At 40.3% G+C, this 25,939-nt stretch overlaps 1 protein-coding gene across 6 annotated transcripts in view; it reads right to left on the bottom strand.

The window, feature by feature from the left end:
- Positions 1 to 25,939, bottom strand: part of LOC125458211 (protein FAM53A-like) — a 129,083-nt gene that overhangs the window by 90,759 nt on the left and 12,385 nt on the right. For 2 of the 6 annotated variants that reach the window (XM_048543266.2, XM_048543283.2), the window contains exons 2-3: positions 13,812 to 13,902; positions 6,439 to 6,691 (exon numbers count right to left, since the gene is read on the bottom strand). The exons of 1 other annotated variant lie outside the window; for it this stretch is intronic. In XM_048543266.2, the coding sequence (XP_048399223.2) occupies positions 6,439 to 6,591 (153 nt within the window). In that variant the 5' untranslated portion in view covers positions 6,592 to 6,691; positions 13,812 to 13,902. Of the gene's footprint in view, positions 1 to 6,438; positions 6,692 to 13,811; positions 13,903 to 24,580; positions 24,766 to 25,939 lie in introns of those variants that run through there. 3 more of the 6 variants (XM_048543257.2, XM_048543273.2, XM_048543292.2) reach the window with 2 other exon arrangements.

Genomic DNA, 25,939 nt, shown 5'->3' with positions numbered 1-25,939 from the left:
ATTTCCATACATGGGTAGGTCAATCTTGTCTGATAATTCACCAGCCTCCTCCTGATTGAAACCTAGGAGACTCTCTTACCAGAAATTTGCACATTAATGACAATTGTAGCTGTCTTTTCTCAGACCTCACCACTAATTCACAATTTATTATGCAAGCATCATAGGTGCAATTGTACTTTGCAGATGACAGTAATTTTTGCATTGGGAACATACTGGTACTACACATTCAAAAGACAATGGAATAAAACTGCAGAATACAGGCAAAGGAACGTACTTGTGGGAATAAGGTCTGACAAAAACAATTGTTGAAAGACACCATTGGAAGCTAGAGAATTGATTTCTGTACATTTTTACACTACAGGCATGCGGTCAACTGTAAATACATAGGTTTCAGTCATCAGCTCTTCAAAGTCAGCACTGTCTGGTCCAATAGACATGTAAGCTCACGTTTTGCTGGAGTTTGTTTAATCCTGCTGGGAGCAAATGTGATGGTATTATTAAACCCAAATGAATTCTGAGCATCAACATTGTACCAAAATTGCAATACAAGGCACTTCATGGTACAGCAAGTTAGCTCAGTACCTTTTGGCAATTGCACGTGCCCAAATTTATTAAATAAACAAATTTAATACCGTTCAATCTGCCAAGAGCAATTATACACAAACACTTCAGCATTAAGTGAATCCTGTTGGTTAAGATCCACTTGAGCTGCTTCACATCTGCACTCAGGCTGCAAAAATGGTCTGGAGCAAAGTGGTTCTGCTGGATGAGCTCAATGTTCTGGTGACTGACCAGTAAGTACCCCTTGATGGCACCCCGCTTTATGCCACTCAAATCATTCCCTTACAAATCACTAGCAAAAGACACATTTATGAAATCTCACCCAGGTTACTTTGACTTTAGCTTAGTTCGCTATAGGATTAAAGAAATGTCCTGGTAACGTCAAAACCTTCAAAGCCTTGTCCAACACACACTCATTCCCAACTTTCACATACCTCACTATTCTTTTAGTATTGTCACAGTAATATCCTACAATTCACAACCTGGAGTGGGAGCACTGTCACTGCAGGCACTTGGGAAATTTTAGAAGGCACATCACAAGCTTGTCAAAACTCCACAGAACAGGCATTATACATACCCTGGCCAACTTTGACATATCCAGAGATAAACATAACATTATGTAATGTTTCCAAACACGAGTCAAAAATCCAGTTAATAAAACAAATCAAACTAAGCACATTAAAAAAGGTGCATGCAACAAAATCTTTACCAAAGAATCTCAAAATCAAATCTATTAAGCAGGGCAGAAGCATTTCCCCATTCTGTAGCAAGAATTTTACATCTGTGGAAAATCAGTAGAAAACCAAAAACGACAGATTTGACTCTAATCCCATAAAAAAATACTGAGTTTCAGCAGCTGCATCTCCAAGTACCACACCTCTAATGTAAGCATTGCATGCTAGCCCTTTCAAGTCAGTCCTTTTAGGGCATGGTAGAAAGGCAATTCCAGAAATGTTCCTATAATCCAGTGTGACAATGCTATTTTCCAGCTCTTTCAGGTGCAGAACAATGGAGCTAATTTTACAGAATGCATTAAGATTTTGAGCAAATATGGATTGCTCATAATAGATCACTTGTAAAAGTGCCAACTGAGAGCAGTTTGAATTTTGAATGGTGCTTTTAACAGAACAAAGTGTCCTAAGGCACCCTGGGGTGCAAGGAAAAATGGACTGTCAAGACAAGATGATGGGAGGAGGGCGGGACCTGAGGTTTAGGTAAAGATAGGTTTCAATGACAGTCTTAAAGACTAGCAAGGTGGAAAGGTGAAGGGGCTTTTGGGGATTTCAGAGGCTGGGGTATGGCCAACACTGGGGTAAAAAGGAGTTTAAAAAGGCCTTGTTGAGGTGAAGGAATAGTTTCGCAAAAAAGTCTAGAATACAAATGGCATACATGAGTAGGTGGCTCATGGAAGACAGCAAGGCCATGAGGCAATTTCAAAACTAATCCTTCAAATTTGAGACTGGGAGATTGGGAGTCAATGTGGCTTGTGGGTGAAGGTGGACTGATAAAAAAAAGTGAGTAGAGGAGTTGAGTTTAGGTTTATGGAGTGTGACGATGCTAGGTCAGCCAGGGAACTATGAGAACAGTCACATCTGAAGGTGGCAAAGACAGGATTGAGGGTTTCATCAATGGAGGCTGAATCAAAAAGACGTAGCACTGCGTACATGTTCTTGCATATTATGATCAGCCTATAGTGCTTGCAAAACACCACAGCATTGTACTTAGGAACATGTGACAATAAATCAAAACAAAAAAGCACAATGATGTACAAGTTGAATTTTCGATATCTGTTATAGGAATTTTAAAAAGACCAGGGGTAACACATGCGAAACTGTTTGGCTAAAACCGACAGTCATTAGGAAGGAAAAAAATCTGAGACAAAGATATGGAGTTTGGGTGAGCCAAAAACAAAGTTAATTGACTTCAGTCCTTAAGTATATACTGGAGGAAATGTGACTCATCCAAAAACAACTTAACAAGCAGGCTGGCAGAGGTAACAGATAATGAAATTGCAGAAAAGACAGAACTGGATGTGTACACGGGAAGGGTGAATTAATCAGAGGACCATATCACCAAAGGATATGTAAAATGACGAAAAGATATTGGCTAAGGCTTATTTTTAATTTGCTCAAATCAATAAAGTCCGTGTGCATGAAATAAAGCATCAAATTTATTAAGTGCAGTAGAAGTACTTTTAAGATGCATTTTGGTGGTTTACTGAGTAGTTACAATTCTAAGCTTGATCTGAAGACTTCATATCTTCCAATTACATGAAAACCAAATACAAACCAAACAGTTTCTAATCTCACTCTCCACATGAACACCTACACAAGTGTGCACTACACTATGTAGAAGTAAAAATTAAAATACAGAAAATTTAATTGCTTATCTCTAACTTCAGTTTTCCTTACTGCAGCTGTTAAAACAACATTACACCCTTCTCTTCTAATCTTAGAAGGTTTCACTCTTGTTCCGCACAATTATTCAGCTTAGTGAAACCTTTAATTGGAAGTCAGGTTGTTTCTGTTTCAATCCTGCCAATTAAAAATAATTTAAACTGGTGTTTCCTTTGCAGAACTAAATGCTGTCCCATGGTGTTTTCAAATGATTCACAATGCAACAAGGTGGTTTTAACTATTACTTCATCCTGAAACTGGTCACTGCTGTAGCACAAACTCTGGCCAAACAGACCACCAATTTAAAGTGATTTGTACTTTAAATGCAAAAACTAGGGCTACTTTTGAATTTTCACTATATTGTAGTAATTACAGTGTAACTTTATTAAACAAGGATAGAGTAACACTTTAACAAAGGCTACATGCTTTAGGTACTTGAAGTTTAAAAACTTAGGAAGTTACTACGTGGAGAAGATGGCTTTGATCGGATGACTTTGGGGGGGGGCGGGCACGGGGGCAGGGAGAGACAGAAGTAGAATTATCTGCACCACAGAAGGAGAACAGTGTGGACAAAAAATAAAACCAACATTTCAGTTCCACAGGGGAATCTTAAGGACAAAACCTTGGCTGATAGCAAGTGTTGAATTGAGGAAGCCCTGCACAGTCAGAAGTGCGATTTTTTGGCTGGGACAATTTAGGCCCATATTCGCTCTTTGTCAATGTAAAAACACCTTCAAAAATCAGGGAAGTCTACTTAACAGCCTGACTGATAGATATCCAATACGATAGCACTTTCTTTAAAAAGAAATTTGTTGGTCATGATCACCTGACACCTTGCTGTCAGCAAAACTGACTATCAGGTTATCCATATTACCATAGTACCTACATTTCAAAAGCATTTTGTTAACTGTAAAATGTTTTACTTCATCTTGAAAAGCATGACAAAATTGAAGTTCTTTCCAATTCTTGAGAAGGTGGTGGACAAGTGCCATAACACTTCAGAGGGAGTCAAATGTCACCATTTGTAATTTTGATTAAGACCATTGCATACAGTGAAGAAATCTGACTGAAGAGATGGTACAGCTGTTAACGTGATGGGGCAAGATATCACTAATTCATGTTAACAACATCCAAGAAATTGAGGACAAGTTTCAGGTACAACTTATAGTTGAAGGAAAGAACGAAAGTGCTAAAAATCTTGCCTTGATATTCTGTCCTTCTGAACTATGTACAACTTCTTGAAAACATCTGGTCTCAATTGCTTTCTGTGGCAGAGAACTCGACAGACTCACCACTCTGGATGAAGAAGTGCCTCCTGCTTTCAGTCCTAAAACAGTCTACCCTGAATCCTTAGACTGTGGCCTCCAGGTTCGGCACTCCTGGATCAGTGAGCATCCTTCCTGCATTTTATTTTGTCCACTGGTTTCAGAATTTTGTTTCCTTGTGATTCCCCCTCTCATTCTTAACTCCCACGAATGAAGTCTTAACTAATCCAGACTTTCTTCATTCAATTCTACCATTCCAACTATCAGCTTAAAAATTGTTGACAGAATAGCAGTTTTGTAACTGTGCATTTTAAGGCAACATTCGCTAATAGCCAGAACTTTATGGTTGGATCTAGTGAGTCTATCTGCAAACATGGTCATTAGAGCACACTGGACTGCAACCTCCTACCCACATACCTCTGGTTAAATGTAGAAATCAGGACGCTGCCCTGTTCCTTCACTAGCTTTGCTTATCATGGTACTTCAGAGATGTGGCATTAAGACACAAAAAGGTTTGAAGGTGCAGCACTTACCCACTAAATACACTGCAAAGATTGAGATTTGCCCAAAATGGTTTTTTTTTTAAAAGAAGTGCTATAGCAAGTCTTAATTAGACTAACGTCACGACATTGGCACTGAAAAATGCAGTCTTATTCTTTCTGATTATAATGATTGCAAGATTTAATGGGGAAATACAAAGTAATTTGGCCCAGTGTTTTCTCTACCTCAACTCAGTGCCATTTTTCCCTATTTCACATTTGGCAAGTAATTTTATATTCTGTTAGAAGTTAAACCTTACTCGTTTACCTTGTCCTTGTGCTCTTCAATTTGATGAGTTGAGTGGATACATTTCGACTGTCTTCTATGAAAGGTCTCAGATCCTCTGGAGAGGACATTACATTGAAATGACCCTCTAATTGCTCCAAGATTGCTGTGCACAAGTTCATGAAACATCCTTGGGCAATAGTGTGCATGTTGATTGGTAAACAATGTTCCATTAAATGGTTACATTCAGCCCAATATCTCACTCAAAAATGCATTGATAGTCAGATGTCCATTACTCGTGCAACAAACTAAGTTCACTCAACATTTAGTATTGTACTTTTAATGGGCTATTAGTTCATAGTAGAGAACTAAAGCCATTGATAGGACATGTGGTCTTCCATTAAAAAGATAATACAGCTAGAAACAAGAATGCCATCAGTGGACTCCCTCCCAATTTGGAGCGTTCAAGACTGATAAGCATTTAACATTAAAAAGAGTTACAACACCCCATAAAAGGCAAAAAAACTGGACTGTCAGCTGGCACCATATGACATTAAATGAGGGCCTGGTCTTCAATTTCTTAGATTGTGACCTTATCTCAGCTGGACCAGAGGTCATATGTTTCTGTTCAGACACAAGCAAATCAACAGCTCCTTTCAATAGTGGCAGAAGCATTTGGCAGAGGTGAGCAGACAGCCGCCTTCACGTTGAAGCATTCAAGCAGGCATTGGATAATTACTTTGATAGAAACAAAGTGCAGAAAAGACGGAAGGTTGATAGAGGTAAAATTAACAGAAGGCCATGTGGCCTCCTTCAGTGCCTTAATTTTGTGATTCTTTGAATGATGCAAAACACAGACAGAAAAGCTTTCAATGTGTCGGACATGCATATTGCACAGCTAAAGTGACATCAGAAGGTGGATGAATGAGTTCCAAATGGAAAAAGCAAAGACATACAAACTCAAACTAACAAAAATTGATCTGTGAGAAAGCATGACAACAGGCTTATACTGGGGTTAGCCTAACTATGGAAGGAATGTGCAGATTTTAATCAAAAGTTAAGTGGTAGCCAGCAAAAATACAATTTCCAAGGAGATTTTCATATGATGAATGACTCTAAACTGCCATTCCTCAATGATGACACATTCTGCAGTACCCTTACTGAAGGGAATAATGATAAAACGTGCAAAATCAGCAAACAATTTAGTTGCTCAACCACTGGAAAGCAGGATGAAATTGACAGAAGCAGGGATGATGCACAATTGATTAGTAATCAATTAGCTTCAAGTATAATAAAATGCCTGACACTTGACACTACAGATTTCTGCCATCACAATTTTCCCTCAAATTAGAATAATGAAAAATATATTAAAATGCAACAGAGCAATACTAGGACTAGAAGTTATATTCACATCTCTCAAGTTTACCAAAAAAAGTTCATGAAGTTCTCACCACATTAATACTGTAGGCCGTGCAAGCAATGTCCTCCAGGCTCTGATTCTGCAATTTTTCTGTGATTAGCGTTACCATGGTAGTTGTTCCTTTTCCACTGCTCACACTAACAAGCATTGGATGTTCTTTACGTGCTGTTTCAATATTCCCCATGCATTCCCTGGTTGCTGTGCTGCATCCCTGTTCTCATTCACAGACCTCCATGGTAGTTCAATGCTCACGAGCCAACATTTCCTTTGGTACATTCAATCATCTGTCAAAATCAATTTTAACAAATCATAAATCCAACAAAAAATTAACGGTTTTATTGTGAAGTTCTATTTTAGAAAATTAAAAATTAGTTAGGAAAGTATTACAACTTTGCTGCAACGACAGGTAGACCCACGTCCAAGTTTATTCTGTTGTCTTCACCCATCTCCAGTATTAAGTGCCAACATCAATCCTACCATCACAGCCTAGATAGAAAACTGTTGTTTGGAGCAAGAATTCACAGTAAACCTGCACAAGGAGTTTTGTGGTTTAATTTTCTTCAAACTATTGTCTGATGCAACAATCTAATGAAACTTTGAACAAACTGCTGAAACCGAATGATGCCAAGTTCCAGTCTCCGTGCTGGCTGATCCCAATCACAACAATAGAAAAGGACATCATTTTAAAATTGAGGTGCAGAACAAAACTACTTAAACTGAATCCAGTACTTTAATATACAGTTTCATTTTTATGGAGAAGGAACCAGCATCTTCAAAAAGGAAGCAAATTTACGGGGCAGTTCTTTTACTGTTGAGTATAAGCAAACTTTCAAATTTAAGTGGTTACTCACTTTATCCACACTTCAGGATTTTGGCTGATTATAATTCAACTGAGCAGTTAGGCACTCAACTGCAAGATTGACTATGGGGCACATAGTCACTCCGCGGAAGTAAGCCCACATGCCACTTCGAAAGTTCTCAAAAGTTGATAAAAGCAAGCATAAAACAGTAGCCCTTCCTCCCTCAACTTGTGTGTTTCAGTGGCTCCAATGCAAGAGATTAGAATGTCAACCCATTGTTGTGCTTAAGTCATGGGCCTGTGCACAAGACAATGGGGATTTGACTTGCGTTAAAAAGAAACAGTACATTGTCAAGAGATAGTAGGAACTGCAGATGCTGGAGAATCTGAGATAACAAGGTGCAGAGCTGGATGAACACAGCAGGTCAAGCAGCAGAGAGCAGGAAGGCTGACGTTTCAGGCCTAGACCCTTCTTCAGAAGTTCTCCAAAATATCCTGTTTTCAAGTTCCTGCCCTTGTTTGGTTCACGCCCCACATATGGAAGCACAGCAGTGCATCCTCAGCAATGGATACTGTATCCCATCCCTGAACTGTGAGGAGATGAGGGAGGGACCCATGATTGGGGCAGGACCATGAAGGGGCGGGGCTTGTGGGGAAGTTTGAACCAGATATCCGAGATTAGTAGGAACTGCCGATGCTGGAGGATCTGAGATAACAAGGTGGAAAGCTGGATGAACACAGCAGGCCGAGCAACAAAGCTGGCCTTTTGGGTCTGGACCCTTCTTCAGAAAAAAAAAGGCCCAGACCCAAAGTATCAGCTTTCCTGCTCGGCCTGTGTTCATCCAGCTCTACACCTTGTTATCTTAGGGCATACTGTCAGTTTACTTTCACCCAACATGGCTACTTAAGGCTGCTCCAGATGGATAAGACATCATAGGCCAGCAGATTGTTGAAAAGTGCAAACGTAGCAGGGTTGTTATGGGGGACTTCAACTTTCCCAATAGAGATTGGAACCTCCTCAGTGCAGATGGTTTGGATGGAGCCGTTTTTGTCAGGTGTGTTCGGGAGGGTTTCCTTACTCAGTATGTGGACAGGCCGATGAGGGGAGAGGCCATTTTGGATTTGGTGCTCAGGAATGAGTCAGGACAGGTGTCAGATCCCATGGTGGGTGAACACTTTGGCGACAGTGACCACAACAGCCTCACATTTAGCATGGCCATGGAAAGGGAAAGGAGCAGTTACCAGGGGAAGATATTTAACTGGGGAAAAGGAAACTATGACACTATCAGGCAGGAGTTGGGAAGTACAGATTGGGAGCAATTGTTCCACAGAAAGGGCACAGCAGACATGTGGAGGCTGTTTAAGGAGCAGTTGTTGCAAGTGATGCATAAATTTGTTCCTCAGACAGGTAAGAAGGGGTAAGATTAAGGAGCCTTGGATGACAGGTACAGAGGTGCTTCTTGTCAAAAAGAAAAAGGCAGCGTACGTAAGGTGGAGGAAGCAAGGCTCTAGCACAGCTTAGAGGGTTACAGGCTTGCTCGGAAGGAGCTCAAAAGTGGACCGAGGAGGGCCAGGAGGGGGCACGAAAAAGGCTTGGCAGGAAGGATTAGGGAGAACCTGAAGGCATTTTACTCATACGTGAGGAATAAGAGAATGATCAGGGAGAAGGTAGGGTCGATCAGGGATAGCGTTGGGAACGTGTGCGTGGAGTTTGAGCGGATAGGGAAGCCCTAAATGAGTTTTTTCCTTCGGTTTTCACGAAGGAAAGGAACCTTGTTGTGAATGAGAACTTTGAGGAGCAGGGAAACAGGCTAGAACAGATTGAGATTGAGGAAGTTGATGTGCTAGAAATTTTAGCAAACATTAAGATTGATAAGTCCCCAGGGCCAGACCAGATTTATCCTAGGTTGCTCCGGGAAGCGAGAAAGGAGGTTGCTGAGCCACTGGCCAAGATCTTTGCTTCCTCACTCTCCACGGGAGTCATACCAGAAGATTGGAGGGAGGCAAATGTTGTTCCTCTTTTCAAGAAAAGGAATAGGGAAATCCATGGAAATTACAGACCAGTCAGTCTTACGTCTGTGGTCAGCAAGGTTTTGGAAAGAATTCTGAGGGATAGGATTTATGACTATTTGGAAAAGCATAGCATGATTAAAGGGAGTCAGCATGGCTTTGAGGGGGGCAGGTCATGCCTTACAAATCTTATTGAGTTCTTTGAGGAAGTCACGAGACAGGTTGATGAGGGTCGAGCAGTGGATGTGGTGTACATGGACTTCAAGGCATTTGATAAGGTTCCCCGCAGCAGGCTCATTCATAAAGTCAGGAAGTATGGGCTACAGGGTGATTTGGCTGTCTGGATTCAGAATTGGATGGCTGACAGGAGGCAGAGAGTGGTTGTAGATGGTAAGTATTCTGCCTGGAGGTCAGTGCTGAGCGGTGTCCCACAGGGCTCTGTTCTTGGGCCTCTGCTCTTTGTAGTTTTTATAAATGACTTGGATGAGGTGGCTGAGGGGTGGGTTAGTATGTTTGCTGATGACACAAAGGTTGGAAGTGCCACTGTTAGTATCAAGGGCTATTGCAGGCTTCAGCGAGACTGACAATACAGAGCTGGGCTGAGAAATGGCAGATGGAGTTCAACCTGGATAAATGTGAAGTGATGCATTTTGGAAGGTCAAAGTTAAAGGCTGAATATCGGATTAAAGGCAGAATTCTTGGCAGTGTGGAAGAACAGTGGGATCTTGGGGTTCAAGTGCATAGCTCCTTCAAAGTTGCCACCCAGGTGGATCAGGTTGTTGAGAGCATATGGTGTTTTGGCTTTCATTAACAGAGGGACCGAGTTTAAGAGCCACGAGGTTATGCTGCAGCTCTACAAAACCCTGGTGAGACCACACTTGGAATATTGTGTCCAGTTCTGGTCGCCCTATTATAGGAAAGATTTGGAGGCTTTGGAGAGGGTGTAAAGGAGGTTTAACAGGATGCTGCCTGGACTGGAGGGCTTGTCTTACGAGGAGAGGTTGACTGAGCTTGGACTTTTCTCTCTGGAGAGGAGGAGGAAGAGAGGTGACCTGATTGAGGTGTACAAGGTAATGAGAGGCATTGATAGAGTCGATAGCCAGAGATTTTTCCCCAGGGCAGGACTGACTGCCACGAGGGGTCATAGTTTTAAGGTGTTAGGAAGAAGGTATAGAGGAGACGTCAGAGGGAGGTTCTTCACCCAGAGAGTTGACAGCACACGGAATAGTTTGCCAGTGGTAGTCGTGGAAGCAGAGACATTAGTGACATTTAAGCGACTGCTGGACATGCACATGGACAGCAGTGAATTGAGGGGAATGTAGGTTAGGTTATTTTATTTTTGGATTAGGATTATTCCACGGCACAACATTGTGGGCCGAAGGGCCTGTACTGTGCTGTACTTTATGTTCTATTCTTCCTGAATTCAGGAGACGTTCGCCCTTGAAAGGGCATCCAAAATCACTCATGGATTTCAGTCTCACGATATGCATAATACTCGATTTACTCACCCCCAGATGCAGCATTTGCAATGTTAAAACATGACCATAGAAAGGTGCGAACAGCCACACATTATTCACATCTTCTGTCTCAGTCACTGCAGCAACCAATTGTCCACAACAACAGGAGCAGTCACTTGCTACCACACAATCAAACGAGCTGGAGGAGAGTAAAATTTAGTACTCCACAAGAGAATCACCCAGTCAAAACCAAGAGGGACAATTCCTCGAGCCAAAGAACAGAAAGCTGCCTAACCAGCATTCAACTTCAACAGTACAAGGGGGGCTAATTTGTCTTCACATGAAAATATGAACCTTTAAAAAATTCATGCATACGCTGATCTGGAAATCAAGAAACGGAACTTCATTGATCCAGAGTACGAGAAAGATCCCAAGCTGACCTGCACGGTTTACTTTATTTTTGCTTTATGGGATGCAGCAATTGCTGGCAAGATCGGCATCTATTGCTCAGCCTTAAGTGCCCTTGCAGAGTGGTTTAAGTAGCTTCAGAAGACAATTAGGAGTAAACTACAGTTTGTCTGGAGTCATAGGCCAGGCTATTAGTTCATATTAGAGAGCTGAATCCATTGATATGACACGTGATCTTCAGCTAATCAATAGATTGCAAATTTCCTTCCCTAAATGGCAATATTGAACCCGACATGTTTTCACAATTGATGGTAGCTGTAGAACATAACCAAGACTAGATTCAAATTCCAAATTCAGGAAAAAAAGGACAAGTTACCCTACTTTCCTTTCTATCTGTGACTCTGTATACAGAAACACAAAGAGCTGCTCCAGTTATGAATGCAACCCAAAACCATTGGCTACGTTTGAGCATGATTAAATTTCCTTGCCACATATGGACACCACAGGTAACGGTACTGTATGATCCCTAAACCGTACACATACTTGCCTTCTCCTATTGACTGACATTTGCTCAATCATTTTGATTTTGACTAAAGGTGTTTGAAACCTTCAATGCACTAACAACTCATCTGGTGATACTATTTCAAAATTTTAAACTCAATTAAGTTTAGTTCAAATAATTACAAAGAGTTTAATTTCCTGCACCAGTTAATTAATTGATGGCTATTTTACTCATTACCTACAGTCCCTCCTGACATCTCTCATCACGTTGACACTCTTGCACAAACGATTCCAGTAAAAATAAATTTTGCAAATCTCAAGCATTCAAACTGAAGCTCATACTTCTGAACTGTCATATTCATCCAAGAGATCTACTCCCTGAAATCAGAAGCTATTCTTTAAGCAAGCAATATTTCCAGAAGTTTAACTTGAATTCTTGTCCAGGAAGACAGAACAGAGAAGCCGAACAATGCCCAGAACTGTAAGTTACACTAAACTCAAATGCATCCACTTGTGGATTTACCTTCCAAATAAACATCCAAACGTATTTTGCAAACAATTTTCTAAAATAGACAAATGTTTCAAATGCTGTTATACTCAAGCCTACATCTCTTGAACATTACTTCATTAAATGCAGTGTTCAAAATCTTGTATTTGTTGCTATTAGGCAACTATAAAAGGAAGTGTAAATTACCATTCATTTCATCATATACGTACATAGAAAGGACAGGAATGATTAAAACGATCTACATGTATAGTTTAAAACTGTCTGAAGATTGAACTGTGTTCCTTTCAATTTAGTATCTATCCATCTATCATTGGCATGCGGTAGTGTCAAAAATTCTGTCAAAGTAAAACTCCTAAGTTCATAGCGCCGTAACTTATTCAACAATAAAAGCATGATACTATGATCCTGAAAGTCTGAAGTTAAAATATGGGGAAACTTCCAAACAGTCCTTCTGCACCTGCTGAAATTTCTCCAGCACACAATCAATAAAAGTCTCCAAAGTTACAATGTTGACATTAAATCTAGATGAAAGATTAAAGTTTTTAATAAATTAAAGTTTTTAATAAATTATAGTTAAGCTTCAAATGTCATTGTACAAAGTCTACTTTTTTTTTGCAATGTGTTCCATCCTAGACCAATGCCAAAATATAAACCATTCATTAAGCACATTTTGACTAAACATACCAATGCTTATCAATATGTCATACAATACATTTCTGAAGTAACTTAAGGTACATTTCATAGTTTCTTTATAGAAACAGATAAAACTATACACAAGAACACTGCCTCCACACATTAAGCCTGATAATGTTTATGATATGGCCTGCATGTAATGCCACAAAATGTTCAGTTGTTTTAAACATGGACACCACAAATGAAAAATCTTAAATTGATTTTCAGCTTCTGTCTGTTTAAATCATACCAAGCAATCATTCTGGAAGTAAGTTCTTCCAATAGTAAAAGCTCTGAAAACAGTATATGGGAATTTTTTGAAAGTAAGGTTTTGCAAAACTAGACGCAGCTGCCACAGTCAAGCTGTAAGATTTCATTTCACAAAATGAGGACGCAAAACAGCCTTTTCAAGGGTTCTATATTGCAAATCAAAGATCCTGAAGATAGCCATTTCAGGAAATTCAATTTCAAATCAACATTTTAGTTTGCAAGATCTTAACTCAGCTAACAAAAACACTTATTTCAGTAATTTTCCACCAACTTGTTCTTTTAAATGTAATATTACTGTTGAGCAATTGAGGCTACGAATCTATTCAACATTCTGTGGAACACAATTCTCCAACAATTCGTGTTCATTGTTGTGAAACAATGTGTCAACTCAGTATTTTTTCATGTTCAACTTTAGCAGATCATTTGCAGGACAAATAAGGTCTTCAAAGTTGAAGAGATCTTCAGTACTCTAACTGGAATAAATATCTTGTAACTGATTAAGTCCAAAAATGGGGCAGGAGAAGATAACTATAGGCAAAAATCACTATAGGATTTACTCAAACGATGCAGGTTCGGTTCTGAGGGTCATCAGGCCCGAAATGTTGACTGTGTTTTCTCCTTCACAGATGCTGCCAGACCTGCTGAGCTTTTCCAGCAACTTCTGTTTTTGTTCCAGATTCAATTAACTGGTTGAAATGCAGCTTAGTGATGTTTTACTACATGGCTGAACTATCAGGAGGCACTAACGCAAAGTGAAAAATATAAATCAGCCAACTAACCTTAAGTTCAGATAATTGCCCAGAAACAGGTCTACTCAGAACATCCAATGAACAAATTAGCAGCCTAAATTAATTTCCCAAAGAGATGTACCTGAAAAAGGAGGAAATTCCATGAAAAGAACAGGTAAGCAGGACTAATTGAGTTTACACTTTCAAACAAACACAATCATTGAATGGTTTACAGTTCTATACAATTCTTCTGATTTTAACCTACTTCAGAATTGTGTGAACTAAGCTCATCATAGCTTTGCAAAAGTGTACCCACTTAATCAATGCTAGGTGACAACCTAAAGCAGCCTCATCTCACCGTGCAATATCAAGCCACAAACCACAATTCCATCTGATGTACTAAACTGGTGCCTAAGCTAACCAAACAGGAAGATTAGCCATAAGAGCTGGTAATACAAAAAGTTATCAAAATGGATTAAGTTTATTCAATGTATCTTTAAGTGTGTCAAGAATCTGAGCAGACTGGGCCTCAGTTTTGGAGAATGAGGGGCAATCTTATTGCAATTGACACAATTCTTAAGAAGAATGGGTGTTGTTTCCCTGCTTGTTAGTGTGAAACTAGGGACAATCTCAAATGGCTTTTTCTGTTAAAAGCACAATAATTTGTAGTTCTGTAGCTTCATTAGCACAAAGTACCCAAAGGTGCTTTGCAACAGCAATGAAGCAAATTTGACTCAACTTCAAAAAAACATTTGCACTGATGGCCAAAAGCTTGTCAAGCCATTGCTTTCAAAAGCAAGTTCAGTGAAATTAGGGAAGAACATAGAACTGTACAGCACAGTACAGGCCCTTCGGCCCACAATGTTGTGCCAAACTTGTACCCTAAACCCAAGGTCTATCTGACCTCTACCCCTACACCTTATACGATCATCCATATGCCTAACAGCCACTTAAATGCCCTAATGAGGCCAACTTCACTACCCCTCTAGCAATGCATTCCACACCCCTACCACGCTGAGTAAAGAACCTACCTCTGGCATCTCCCCTATATCTACCTCCACTCACTTTAAAACTACATCCCCTCGTAATAGCTACCTCCACCCTAGGAAAATGTCTCTGGCTGTCCACTACCTCTGATCATTCTGTACTCATCTATCAAGTCACCTCTCATCCTTCGTCGTTCTAAAGAGAAAAGCCCTTGCTCTCTCAACCGTTCCTTGTAAGACCGTCCCTCCATTCCAGGCAACATCCTGGAAACTCTCCTGTGCACCTTTTCCAATGCTTCCACATCTTTCCTGTAATCAAGTGACCAGAACTGGACACAATATTCCAGATGTGACCGAACCAGGGTTTTGTATAGCTGGAGTACAACTTCACGGCTCTTGAACTCAATCCCTCTATTAATGAAAGCTAACACACCTTCTCAACAACTCTATCCACCTGGGTGGCAGCTTTCAGGGAACTCTGGACATGAACCCCAAAATCCTTCTGCTCCTCCACACTGCCAAGAATCTTTCCATTAACCTTGTATTCTGCTTTCAAGTTTGTCCTTCCAAAATGAATCTCTTCACACTTTTCACGGCATACAGGCACAGAAGTACAAGGGGTAAATTTCAGAGCTTAGAGGCTTGAACTGCAAGCTCAGCCATCAACCGAAGAACACACAAAATAGGGATACCCAAGATGTTAGAGCAGCAGAGACTTCTCAAAGGCTGAGAGATGGACAGAAAGACAAAGGCAAACAAGGATGAGAATTTTAAAAATCAGGGTTCCACAAAAAGCTGGGATTAGTGTTGAACAGGACTTGATGCAAGATCTTAATTATCACAAAAATAGGGTAAAACTTGACAGCCCAACCAAGAGTGCAACAGAAGGAACAGGGGCCCCATCAAGTCTGTATTCAATCAGACAAAGGCTGATCATCGACCTCAAGGTTACCTCCAGGAATTTATCAATTTCTGTCTTGAACATGCTTAATGATTGAGTTTCCAGTCTTCTGGAGTACAGGCTTCCCAAGAATCCCCCTTTTGAATGATGAAAATTTCACATTTGTCGTAAGTTACTTAACTTACATTAAGATTACGTAGAGCGTGGAATCAGGGGACAACCAGGGGAAACAACCTCCGTTCCATGCTGTTAAAAGATTTGGCAAGTGTCGATGAGATCAACCCTCATTCTTCAAAACTCAGAGGCAGATGCTCTCAAACTCCAAGACAATTCTGGCATCTCAAATTAACCTGGTGAAACTCAGCTGTGTTCCCTCTATGGCAAGTATATTCTTCCTTAGATAAGGCAACAAATCATACATAATATTACACAGGTAGTCTGGCCAAGGCTCTATACAACTGCAGCAAAACATCTTACTCCTGTACCCAAAAAAACATTTATCATGAAGGCCAACATACCATGGTTACCATGTTGCAATTTTTTCCTGAATAAATGAGGACTGTAGGTCACTTTGGTTACCAACACTTTATTCAATCAAGCGATGAGAGCTTCATGGCATATGGTGCTTATCCCTAGATTCTGTGATGGTAGTGGTGAGTAATCTTCCTGAACAACTATTAGTTCATTACTTGTAGGTACACCCACAATGCTGTTAAGGGAGGAGATTCCAGGACTAGCACAGCAACATTGAGGGAAAGATGATAAATTAAGTCTCAATGGTGAAGGACTTGGATGGAAGCTTGCAGGTGGTGTTCCCATGTATTGACTGTTCCTGCCTTCCAAACGGTACCATTTGAGTTTGAAAAGTGCTAAGGAGCCTTTGAGAGTTTCGACACCTTGCAGATGCTGCACACTGCTTGCTACTGAGCACTGCTGGATAAAGTGATATTTGTGATCGTGGTGCAAATCAAGCAAGATGTTTTGTCTTGGATGGTGTCAAGCCTCTGGAATATTGTTAGAACCGCAGTTATCCAGACAAGTAGGAAGCATTCGTCACACTTGGAAATGGTACCTTGCAGACAGTTGGCATATGCTTAATATTTCAAGAGCATTGAGAAAGTGCAACAATTGTTCATTCCTACCTGGCACAAAAACAAATGGTGGCCTGTGGCCAAGGGAAATTAAGGACAGTATTCAATCCAAGGAAGGGAAACAAACTGGTCAAAAAAAGCAGATTGGGAGCAATTTAAATTTCAAAGGATGACAAAGGAGAGAAAACAGAATGCAAGAGTAAGCTTTCAGGATATGAACTGACTGTAAAAGCTTGTGTTTAAAGAGGAAAAGTTTAGTGAAGACAAATGTAGGTCCTTTACAAATCAGAAACAGAGCAAGTTATACAATGGGGAACAAAGATAGTAGACTGATTAAATTCATGTTTTGGTTCTGCCTTCAAAGGAGATCCAAGTAACATTCCCAAAATAATGGAAAACACAGGGTTTATACTGAGGGGAGGAACTGAAGGAAGAGTTCAGTAGCTGTAGGGAAATGGCGTTGTGGAATTAAAGGCCAATTAACCCCTAGGACCCAATAACCTACTGCCTGGAATATTTCAGCAAGTCGTCTTAGGAATATGATGCATTGGGTGTTCATCTTTCAATATTCAAGACAGCATGGAACAGTTCCCACGGAATTCAGGGGACCTGATGGCACCATTTAAAAAGGGAGGTAGAGAAAATGGGGAACTATTGATCAGTTAGCCTACATCTATAGTACAGAAATTATAACGAGATTTAATAGCCTGTATCTGGCTAACAGACAGGATTGAACAGTCCAAATGGATTTACAAAGAATCATTCTCGACACAGCTACTGAAACTTTGATTAACTGGTAGATTTGATAAGAGCGAGCTAGTGGATGTGGTTTATTGGGCTTTCAGAAAGCTTGTCATAAAAGGTACTACAGAAGAAATTAACACAACATTAACACATGAGAATTGACATAATACAGAAATGGTTGGCAGACAGGTAAACAATAAATGGATCATTCCCAATTAGAGTCAATAGGTGCCACAGGGATCAGTGCTTAGAACCCAGCAAGTCACAGTATATACAATGGTTCAGATGAGGGAACAAAAGGTCATATCTTTGCTGACACAAAGCTGGCTCAGAGAGCGGACCAAAAGTTGGATGCAGAGATGCTTCAATGAGATTTGGACAAATTCAGTAAGCAAATCCATGGCAGCTGAAATATCACGTAGATAAAAATGGGAGATTATGTATTTTAGACAGACAAGGATCAGGTGTATGTCATTCAATTTAGCAAGCCTGTTCAGCCATTCAACACAATGATTGATCCAATCTCAATACCATTGATCAGTTTTCACACATTCTCTTTTGATGCCTTTCAAACAAAGATTAAGCTTTTTTTTAAATACATTAATGACTTAACCACCACAGCCTTCTGTGGAACAAAATTCCAGATTCCTTACCCTTTGAAAAAACATTTAGTTATAAATAGTCTACCCCACATTGTGACTGTGTTCCCATAGTTCTCAACTCCCCAGGAAAAAGATCCTCCCTGCTCTGGTCTGTCACTCTGCTAGAATTTTATTCCTACTAGTCCTGATTACACCCTTTAGTACTGTCTTCAATCTGAACTGAATAATACAGTAATCTGTACAGAAGTGTTGATGCTGACAATACAAAACCTGCAACAATTTTTTGAGTTAACACTAATGTTTTCTTAAAAGTTGGTCTACTAACTTGGCTACTGCAATGTGCTGCTTCCTGAGGAGTCTTAAAGCTGTAGGTGACTACCCTTCATGGTAAGGCCTATGAAATGTCTTAATTCCAATAACTTCTGGGTTTTCAACCTGCACACTCTGGCTATAGACACCTGCAATTTTCTGTTGCTGCAGAGTCTGGTCCAACTAACATGGAGGCACCATGGGGCTATTAGTTATACGGCTAGGTAAGCAACAGTTACATTGACGTCCTAACAGAAAAGGGAGATTTACATTTTTATAGCATCTTTTACGATCACCAGGCATTCCAAATTGTTTTACAACCAAGAATTTCTGAAGTGTGATTACCATGTTGTAATGTGGGAAACATTTGCACTAAAATAACCTCCCACAGCAATGTGCCAATGGCCACAGAATCAGTTTTTTTTAAAAAAGTGATGCTGATTGGGAGATAAATATTGACCAAGCCCCTGCTTTTTTCAAAAAAATTCATGGCATCTGGGCGGCATCAGAATGTAATACCTATTCTGACTTGCCCTAGAGAAGGTGGTGATAAACTGTCATCTTGAATCATTTCAGTCCTCATGGTTTACATACAACCACAACTCTCTTAAGGGAGGAAGTTCCTGGATCGTGAACCAGTGACAGAGAACAGCAATACAGTATTCAAGTCAGCGTGATTTGCAGAAGTAGTTGCAGCTGGTGGTGCTCCCATATGCGGCAAACAGAAGGCAGCAGATTATCTGAATAACCATAAAAAGGGGAGATGCAATGAGACCTGGGTGCCCTTGTGTACCAAACATGGAACATAAGCATGCAGGTACAGCAGGCAGAGAAGGCAGCTACTGGTTCAGGAGTGGGGATATCCTTTGCAATTGTAAAGGGCCTTGGCAAGGTCACACCTGAGGTACTGTGTGCATTCTGATCACAGAGAGGTTGTTCTGGCTATGGAGGGAGCGCAAAAATGGTGTACCAGACCAACTCATGGGATGGCAGGACTGACATGAGACATTGGATTGGATAGAACTTTATTCACAGGAGGTAAGAACGTGGGAGTGGGGAACCTCAAATCTATAAATTTCTATCAGGACTAGACAAGCAAATGCAGGATGGATGTTTTTGACAACTGGGGAAATCCAGAACTAGCGGTCACAGTCTAAGAATTCTGGGTACATCACTTCAGACTGAGATGAGAAGAAATTTCTTCACCCACGGCAGTGAGACTAAAGAATTCTGCCACAGAAAATGATCAAGATAGAGGCCAAAATGAGTTAGATATGGCTCTTAAGTCCCGGAAATAGGGTACTCAGTTGGATGATCAGCCTTGATCCTACTGAATGGCTTACTCTTGTTCCCATTTTCAATGTTTCTTCCGGGCAGGATTACTTACTGCAAGATTCCTAGTCTCTGACCAACTCTTGTAGTCAAGATATTTATGTGGCTAGTCAAATTCAGTTTCAGGTCAATGGTAAAATTCTGGATGTTAATATGGGGAAGTTACTGATGACAATGTCATTGAATATCAAGGGGACAATAGTTACATTCTGTCAGATGGTCACTGCCTGGCATTTGCTGGGTGCAAACATTATTGTCACTCAGCCTGGTTGTTTTCCAGGTCTTGTGCAAATAGTCGCGGATTGCTTGAGTGTCTGATGAGTCACGAATAGGCAGTTATCAACTAACATCCCTCCATCAGATCAGAAGTGAAGATTACTAATGAAACTACAGATGGTTGGGCCTAGGATGTTCTGAGGAATTCCTTCAGTGATGTCTGAGGTTTGAAATGACTGACCTCTAACAACCAAGGTAACAAAGCGTGAAGCTGGATGAACACAGCAGGCCAAGCAGCATCTCGGGAGCACAAAAGCTGACGTTTCGGGCCTAGACCCTTCATCAGAGAGGGTCTCTGATGAAGGGTCTAGGCCCGAAACGTCAGCTTGTGCGCTCCGGAGATGCTGCTTGGCCTGCTGTGTTCATCCAGCTTCACGCTTTGTTATCTAGGATTCTCCAGCATCTGCAGTTCCCATTATCTCTGACCTCTAACAACCATCCTTTTCATTTGAGCTGGGCGTAAGACTAACCAGTACAGAGTTCCCCAACTAGCTTCAGTTTTGCAAGGGTACCTTTATTAATACTTGGTTAAATGCCACCTTTCTCTTTCGCAAATCCTTATTACTCTTCCCAATATCACCATTATTTTCAAGGTGTCTAGTTGCAACATTTGCCCTACAAAATCAGATCTTCTCAAAATAGAGAGAATACACAGGCTACTTTCCAAAGTCTACAATTTTAAAAAGATAACCAAACTCTCCAGCCACTTCCATAAACACTGTTGAATGAAGCTCATCCAATCCAAGAGATTTATCAACTTTCAATTACGACTCAGCAATAAATGCTAGCCTAACCAGTGATGCCCTCATCTTGTGAATTAATTAAAAACACTTACATTTGAGTACTCTCTTTACTAATGCTAGTTTTTTCCCTCAATACCTCAAGTCCATTGGTAGCTTATTATTTCTGGAAATATTGTCTTGTGAAAAAAGACAAAATAATTGTTTAGTTTCTCCAACATTGTCCTGTTCTCAACAATATTTCTCCTGATTCCACTATCAGTGGTCTCACATTTATCCTAAATAATCTTACTTTTCACAATTCAAAGCAGATTTTATAATCCACCTTTTTCTTACTAGCTTGCATTTGCATTCACACTTAATTTATTGATTATCCTTTGCTGGGCTCTAAAATGCAGCTGATTCTCAGGACAAATTGAATTTAGGGGCAAAGATTGGATGAGAGTTTCAGTGTTGATGAGCCAAGGCACACAGAGACAGATGGCTTTATAGGCATGGAAAGAGCTAAAGGAACAGACCACTTAAGTTTCATGAAAGACCACCAGCAACTCATGAAATTCATGTGAAAGAAAACTGAGGGACTATGAAAATACTATTATGGGCCGGATCAAATCCCCTCAAAATATATTAAGATAGTCTAGGTCCCAACTTTTTCTTAGTTTAAAGAAAAGTGAGAGACATTGCATAAACTATTGACTTTAAGCAAAACACACTTTTCACTCTACTTCAACTTTTTGTATTTTGCACATATTTTACAAGAATTAGCCTGTTATTATCAAAATGCTTAAAATAATAAACTACTCATTAACTGTTTCAATATAGTAACATCCCATAAGCACATCCTTGATAAAGGCAAAGTAGTAAAGATTCCCTCATGCGATTCTAGCAGGAGGAAGATAACCAAGGTTTTCAGCTGTAACAGAAAATAACAGCATTCACATCTAGCTTCAAGGCCCCAGAAACTGCTGAAAGCTAAAACTGAAAAAATACCCTGTTTCTGGGGGAGCTTGACCCCACCCATTCAGGCTGCTTCTATTGTTCCAACTTTAAAACCCCAAGGCCTCTTTACCTTATTAGCTTTGAACAGGCCAATTGGTGTTTCTGTCTCAGCATTTCATTTAAAACAACCTAGGACAAAATACACCTCTTAAAGCCATAATATTATAGCATCTTACAGAAGGGGCGGGGGGTAAAAACCATAAATTCAACCAATTAGAAACTGAGACACTGCTATAAATTCAACCTGCAAGCTATGTGCAATTTGAGTTAAAAAGAGGATGCCTAAACTATTGCCCTTCTTGCTCTACAAACCCGACAGCCCAGTTTTCAATTAGCTTGTGACTGTCGACTTGAAAAGATCTGTTCCTAGCATTCCAGCTGTACTAAATAAAGCTTAAAGCAAATCACCGACATCTGTTGTGTAAGCAGCTTGAAATATAGCCAGATTAACCAGAATGCTATCTTAAACTTCCTGTGCCTTCAAAAGTCTTCCAAGCATGCACTCAAATGACACCCACTGCCATAAGCAGGAATGTTCCCACATTACATTTCAGCTATCAAATACAAGATTTTAATGTACATAAAAATAAAAACAAGCCACAAGAGAAGAATTCTACAAAGGGAGACAGGGATGACTAAAGCACAGAAAGTCACCTACTAAATGGGAAAGGTTTATTGCACAGGAAAATGGTAACGAAACATCTGAAAACTTACCTTCCAGCTCAGCGAGCAAACGCACATCCAGAACCTCAACCTGAGCTACAAATCTTCTCAAAACTCGCTAGCACAAGAAAACTCACTGTAGCTGATTTTATTTAAAAACTGACATGTAATGCATATATGAGTATAGTCCAGATGACTAAACTGATAAAGCTTATTAATTCAGAGCTGACCAAGGCTGTTTGAGAACTCATTAAAGAGCTGGTATTAGCAAAGCAGTCTGAAATAGTCTAGTATAGTCTGAAATACCAGTCCTACGATAACTCTCAAATGCACTGCATTCCCAAATCTAACAATTCACTCATTAGAAGTAGCAGAACTGACAATTAATGCCAACCTTGCCAGCCACACCAATACCACACCAACTTGGGGGAAAATACCTAAAAGTAAGTATACTTGTAAGTGAGTCAAAACAAAAAAGTTTGGTTAAGATCAAAGCTATTAACAAATACCTATTCAAGGACAAGCAATTATTAGCAAATTGAATATTGCTGCTCCCAAATGTTAACGTAGAGCACAGCAACTATGAGACACTGCCAAACAGACGGGACAACTGAACTACACCACCTACGTGCACACCAAGAGCTGGAAATCAGAGAAACTTGGCTTCACCAAGCCTCCCCTGGTACCATGGTTGAAACCTGTACCACCATAGGGGAATCCATCATTAGCTTGTCTTACCATAGCCTTCAACCAGGCAAAAATTAGTTCTCTGCCGAGGGCTCAACTGCTGCCCCACTATCAAAACAGATCCTACTGGTCTCGCAGCAAACAGGAATTCATCAGGCAAATGAGACCTCAGGAAATTCTTTCACAAACCCCAAGATGTCAGCAACGAACTCAGACAACCTACAAACTGGAACAGTCGACAAAGATCCACTGTACAGCAGCCAGTCAAATTAGACCCTTCCAGAAGGCTGCTGCCTCAGGATCAACATGTAAGCTCAAGCAAACAGGAAATGCATTAACGCCAATTACATCATCCATGCTCAAGATAGCACAAAACATCAGCCAAACACAATGCAATGCCATCTATGTTCTCAAGACCAACCAGAACCTCATTATCAAACCAAAAGAGGAGCCATCATCACACAACAGAACAGGCTACTTCAAAGAAGCATACCAACAGCTGCACAACCAAGAACACACCCATCAACTCCACATACTGATACAAAGACCTTTGATCCACACCTTCAGAGCATCCTATGCACTCATTCTACATAAGTGCTTAATTGGAGACTTCAACTGTCTTCCAAACATACATATTCAGATATCCCATCATATTATCGCAACGCAGCAAAAGAATTAACAGTGACCTCGTCAGAAGACAGACAGAGAGCATATAGCTGTCGTTATCCAGTACTGCCCCAGAGCAGAGAAACTGGCATGTTTTTTGCAGCCTTCAACACATCAATGACAAACATCTAGCCAAGATCGCCTTCAAATAATCGTCAAACTTTATGCAGGCCATCATTCGCAGCAAACCACCCAAGCCTTCAGGACATCAACCAAATACACAACCCTGCCAAGGCAACCTCTGCAAAACATGTCGGATCATCAACACAGACACTATCGATACTTACAGGAATAACATCCACAACAAACAGATACTCATGTGACTCACCAGAGTGGTCTACCTCATATACTGCAGGCAAGGATGCCCTGAGGCGTAGTACGTAGTATGTGCATGGTCTCAATCATAATCCTGAGTTCATGTTGCGCTACACAACCCACCACTATTCTGTATTTTTAAAAATCTTCCTTGCTGCCCTGTTTTGACACCACTTCGGTAACTTGATACGATCGCTCTAACTTAATTTATGCAGTTTTGGATTACTTGTTACTTAGACACTCAGCATGTGACTCATTCCAGTCATTTGGTTTGTCTCCAGCACCATCTTATTTTTAATTACGTCTGCCTCAATTAAGGAGGGTTCAGGCCCAAAACGCCAGCTTTTGTGCTCCTGAGATGCTGCTTGGCCTGCTGTGTTCATCCAGCTTCACGTTTTGCTATCATAGGTCATCCCCTCACTTGTAATTCAGCTAGTGACATTTTATTCATACCGTCTGACACTTTTGGTCACCTGCACAGTCATCTTATTCAGCCTGTCGACACTCACCATTTGTTGGATCTTTTGATCTCTCTACCTATAAATTCTGTACCCGTGTATTTCTCTTCACTTCACCTGACAAAGCACTCAAAAAGCTTGAGACTTGAAATGAAGCTGCCGTCCTATAACCTGGAGTCAGGTGACGTCTGACCTTGTCCACCCCAGTCAACACAGTTACCTCCACATCCACAGTCCTGTTAAGGGGGGAGAAAAGTGTCAGCTTAGAAGAAATCAATGATCAAATAAAATGATGTGGAAAGTTATTGTTCTTCAGCAGAATGACACTACCCAGAACAATAACCTGTCAACAACTATCATGCAGCACATTATTAGGAGCGCCAATTCAAATAATGGCTGTTCATTGAGCTACAATGGTAACTTGACATGTCGAACGCAGGCTCAAACCCAACTGCCTTGACTGCGGTAAAGGCTGAAAATGAACATTTCAGGTATAAAAGGCTGAGCTTAGATATGCCTTTAATGGAAAACCACATTAATCACAACTGGGCAGGGAAAATAGCAGTCAGGTAGGCAAAGTTAATACCACAATCAGATCCATATATTTTGCCAAGTGACAATGTAAGGACCAAAATGGCCTACTCCTATTCCTAAATCTTGTCTCCGTTCTTCGCCAAAAAACTTCTTCGCCCTTAGCACATTACCTTTTGTATTAGGTTGAATGGACATCTATCCGTCTGATTTTGATAACTGCATTTTTAAAAACTTTTCATCTCAGACACATGAACTCTTAAGGTTTCCAAATTTAAGTTTCAATTTTAATCAGCATTTACAGTAGTTTTAAGAGACGTGATTGGCAAAACAGGAAGTTAGTTTCCTTCCTGCTGTTTCATTCCACGTGCCATTCAATACTAGTTCAGTAATAAAGCCAGAAAAGTATTTAACTCCTCATAGAACTGGTAAGGACATTTCTGAACTATTGAGAAGCCAGGTGTCACTCGGAGCACGCAATTACAAGTAATGAGTTCAAGATCACTGCTCTTTGCAATTCTACCAAAAATTCAGCATGGACTAAGCTTCTGAAATGCTTAATTGTCCATCATTGAATAACACTAAAAATATTGGATGGAACCTTGCACTTCCAAACAAGTTTCCAATAGCCTCAGACCAAAACCCAGTTTATGCCTCATATGATCTTAGATCATTGTGCTGTTGATAATGGATATTTTAATATAATTCTGTTGTTCTCTTCCATCATCAGTTTTTGCTCAATATTTAGACCAATACTCAACAGTTTTCAACTTCCAGTGATCTGGCTGCAGTGATAAAATCAAAAATTAAATAACTGCTCACATACATTATCCAGGAGAACCATATTCCAGAAAATGGTCTATTTCCAAACTAGCAAAA

The sequence above is a fragment of the Stegostoma tigrinum genome, chromosome 1 (genome assembly GCF_030684315.1).
Source record: "Stegostoma tigrinum isolate sSteTig4 chromosome 1, sSteTig4.hap1, whole genome shotgun sequence".
NCBI lineage: Eukaryota > Metazoa > Chordata > Chondrichthyes > Orectolobiformes > Stegostomatidae > Stegostoma > Stegostoma tigrinum.
This window is presented reverse-complemented; position numbering and strand designations above follow the sequence as displayed.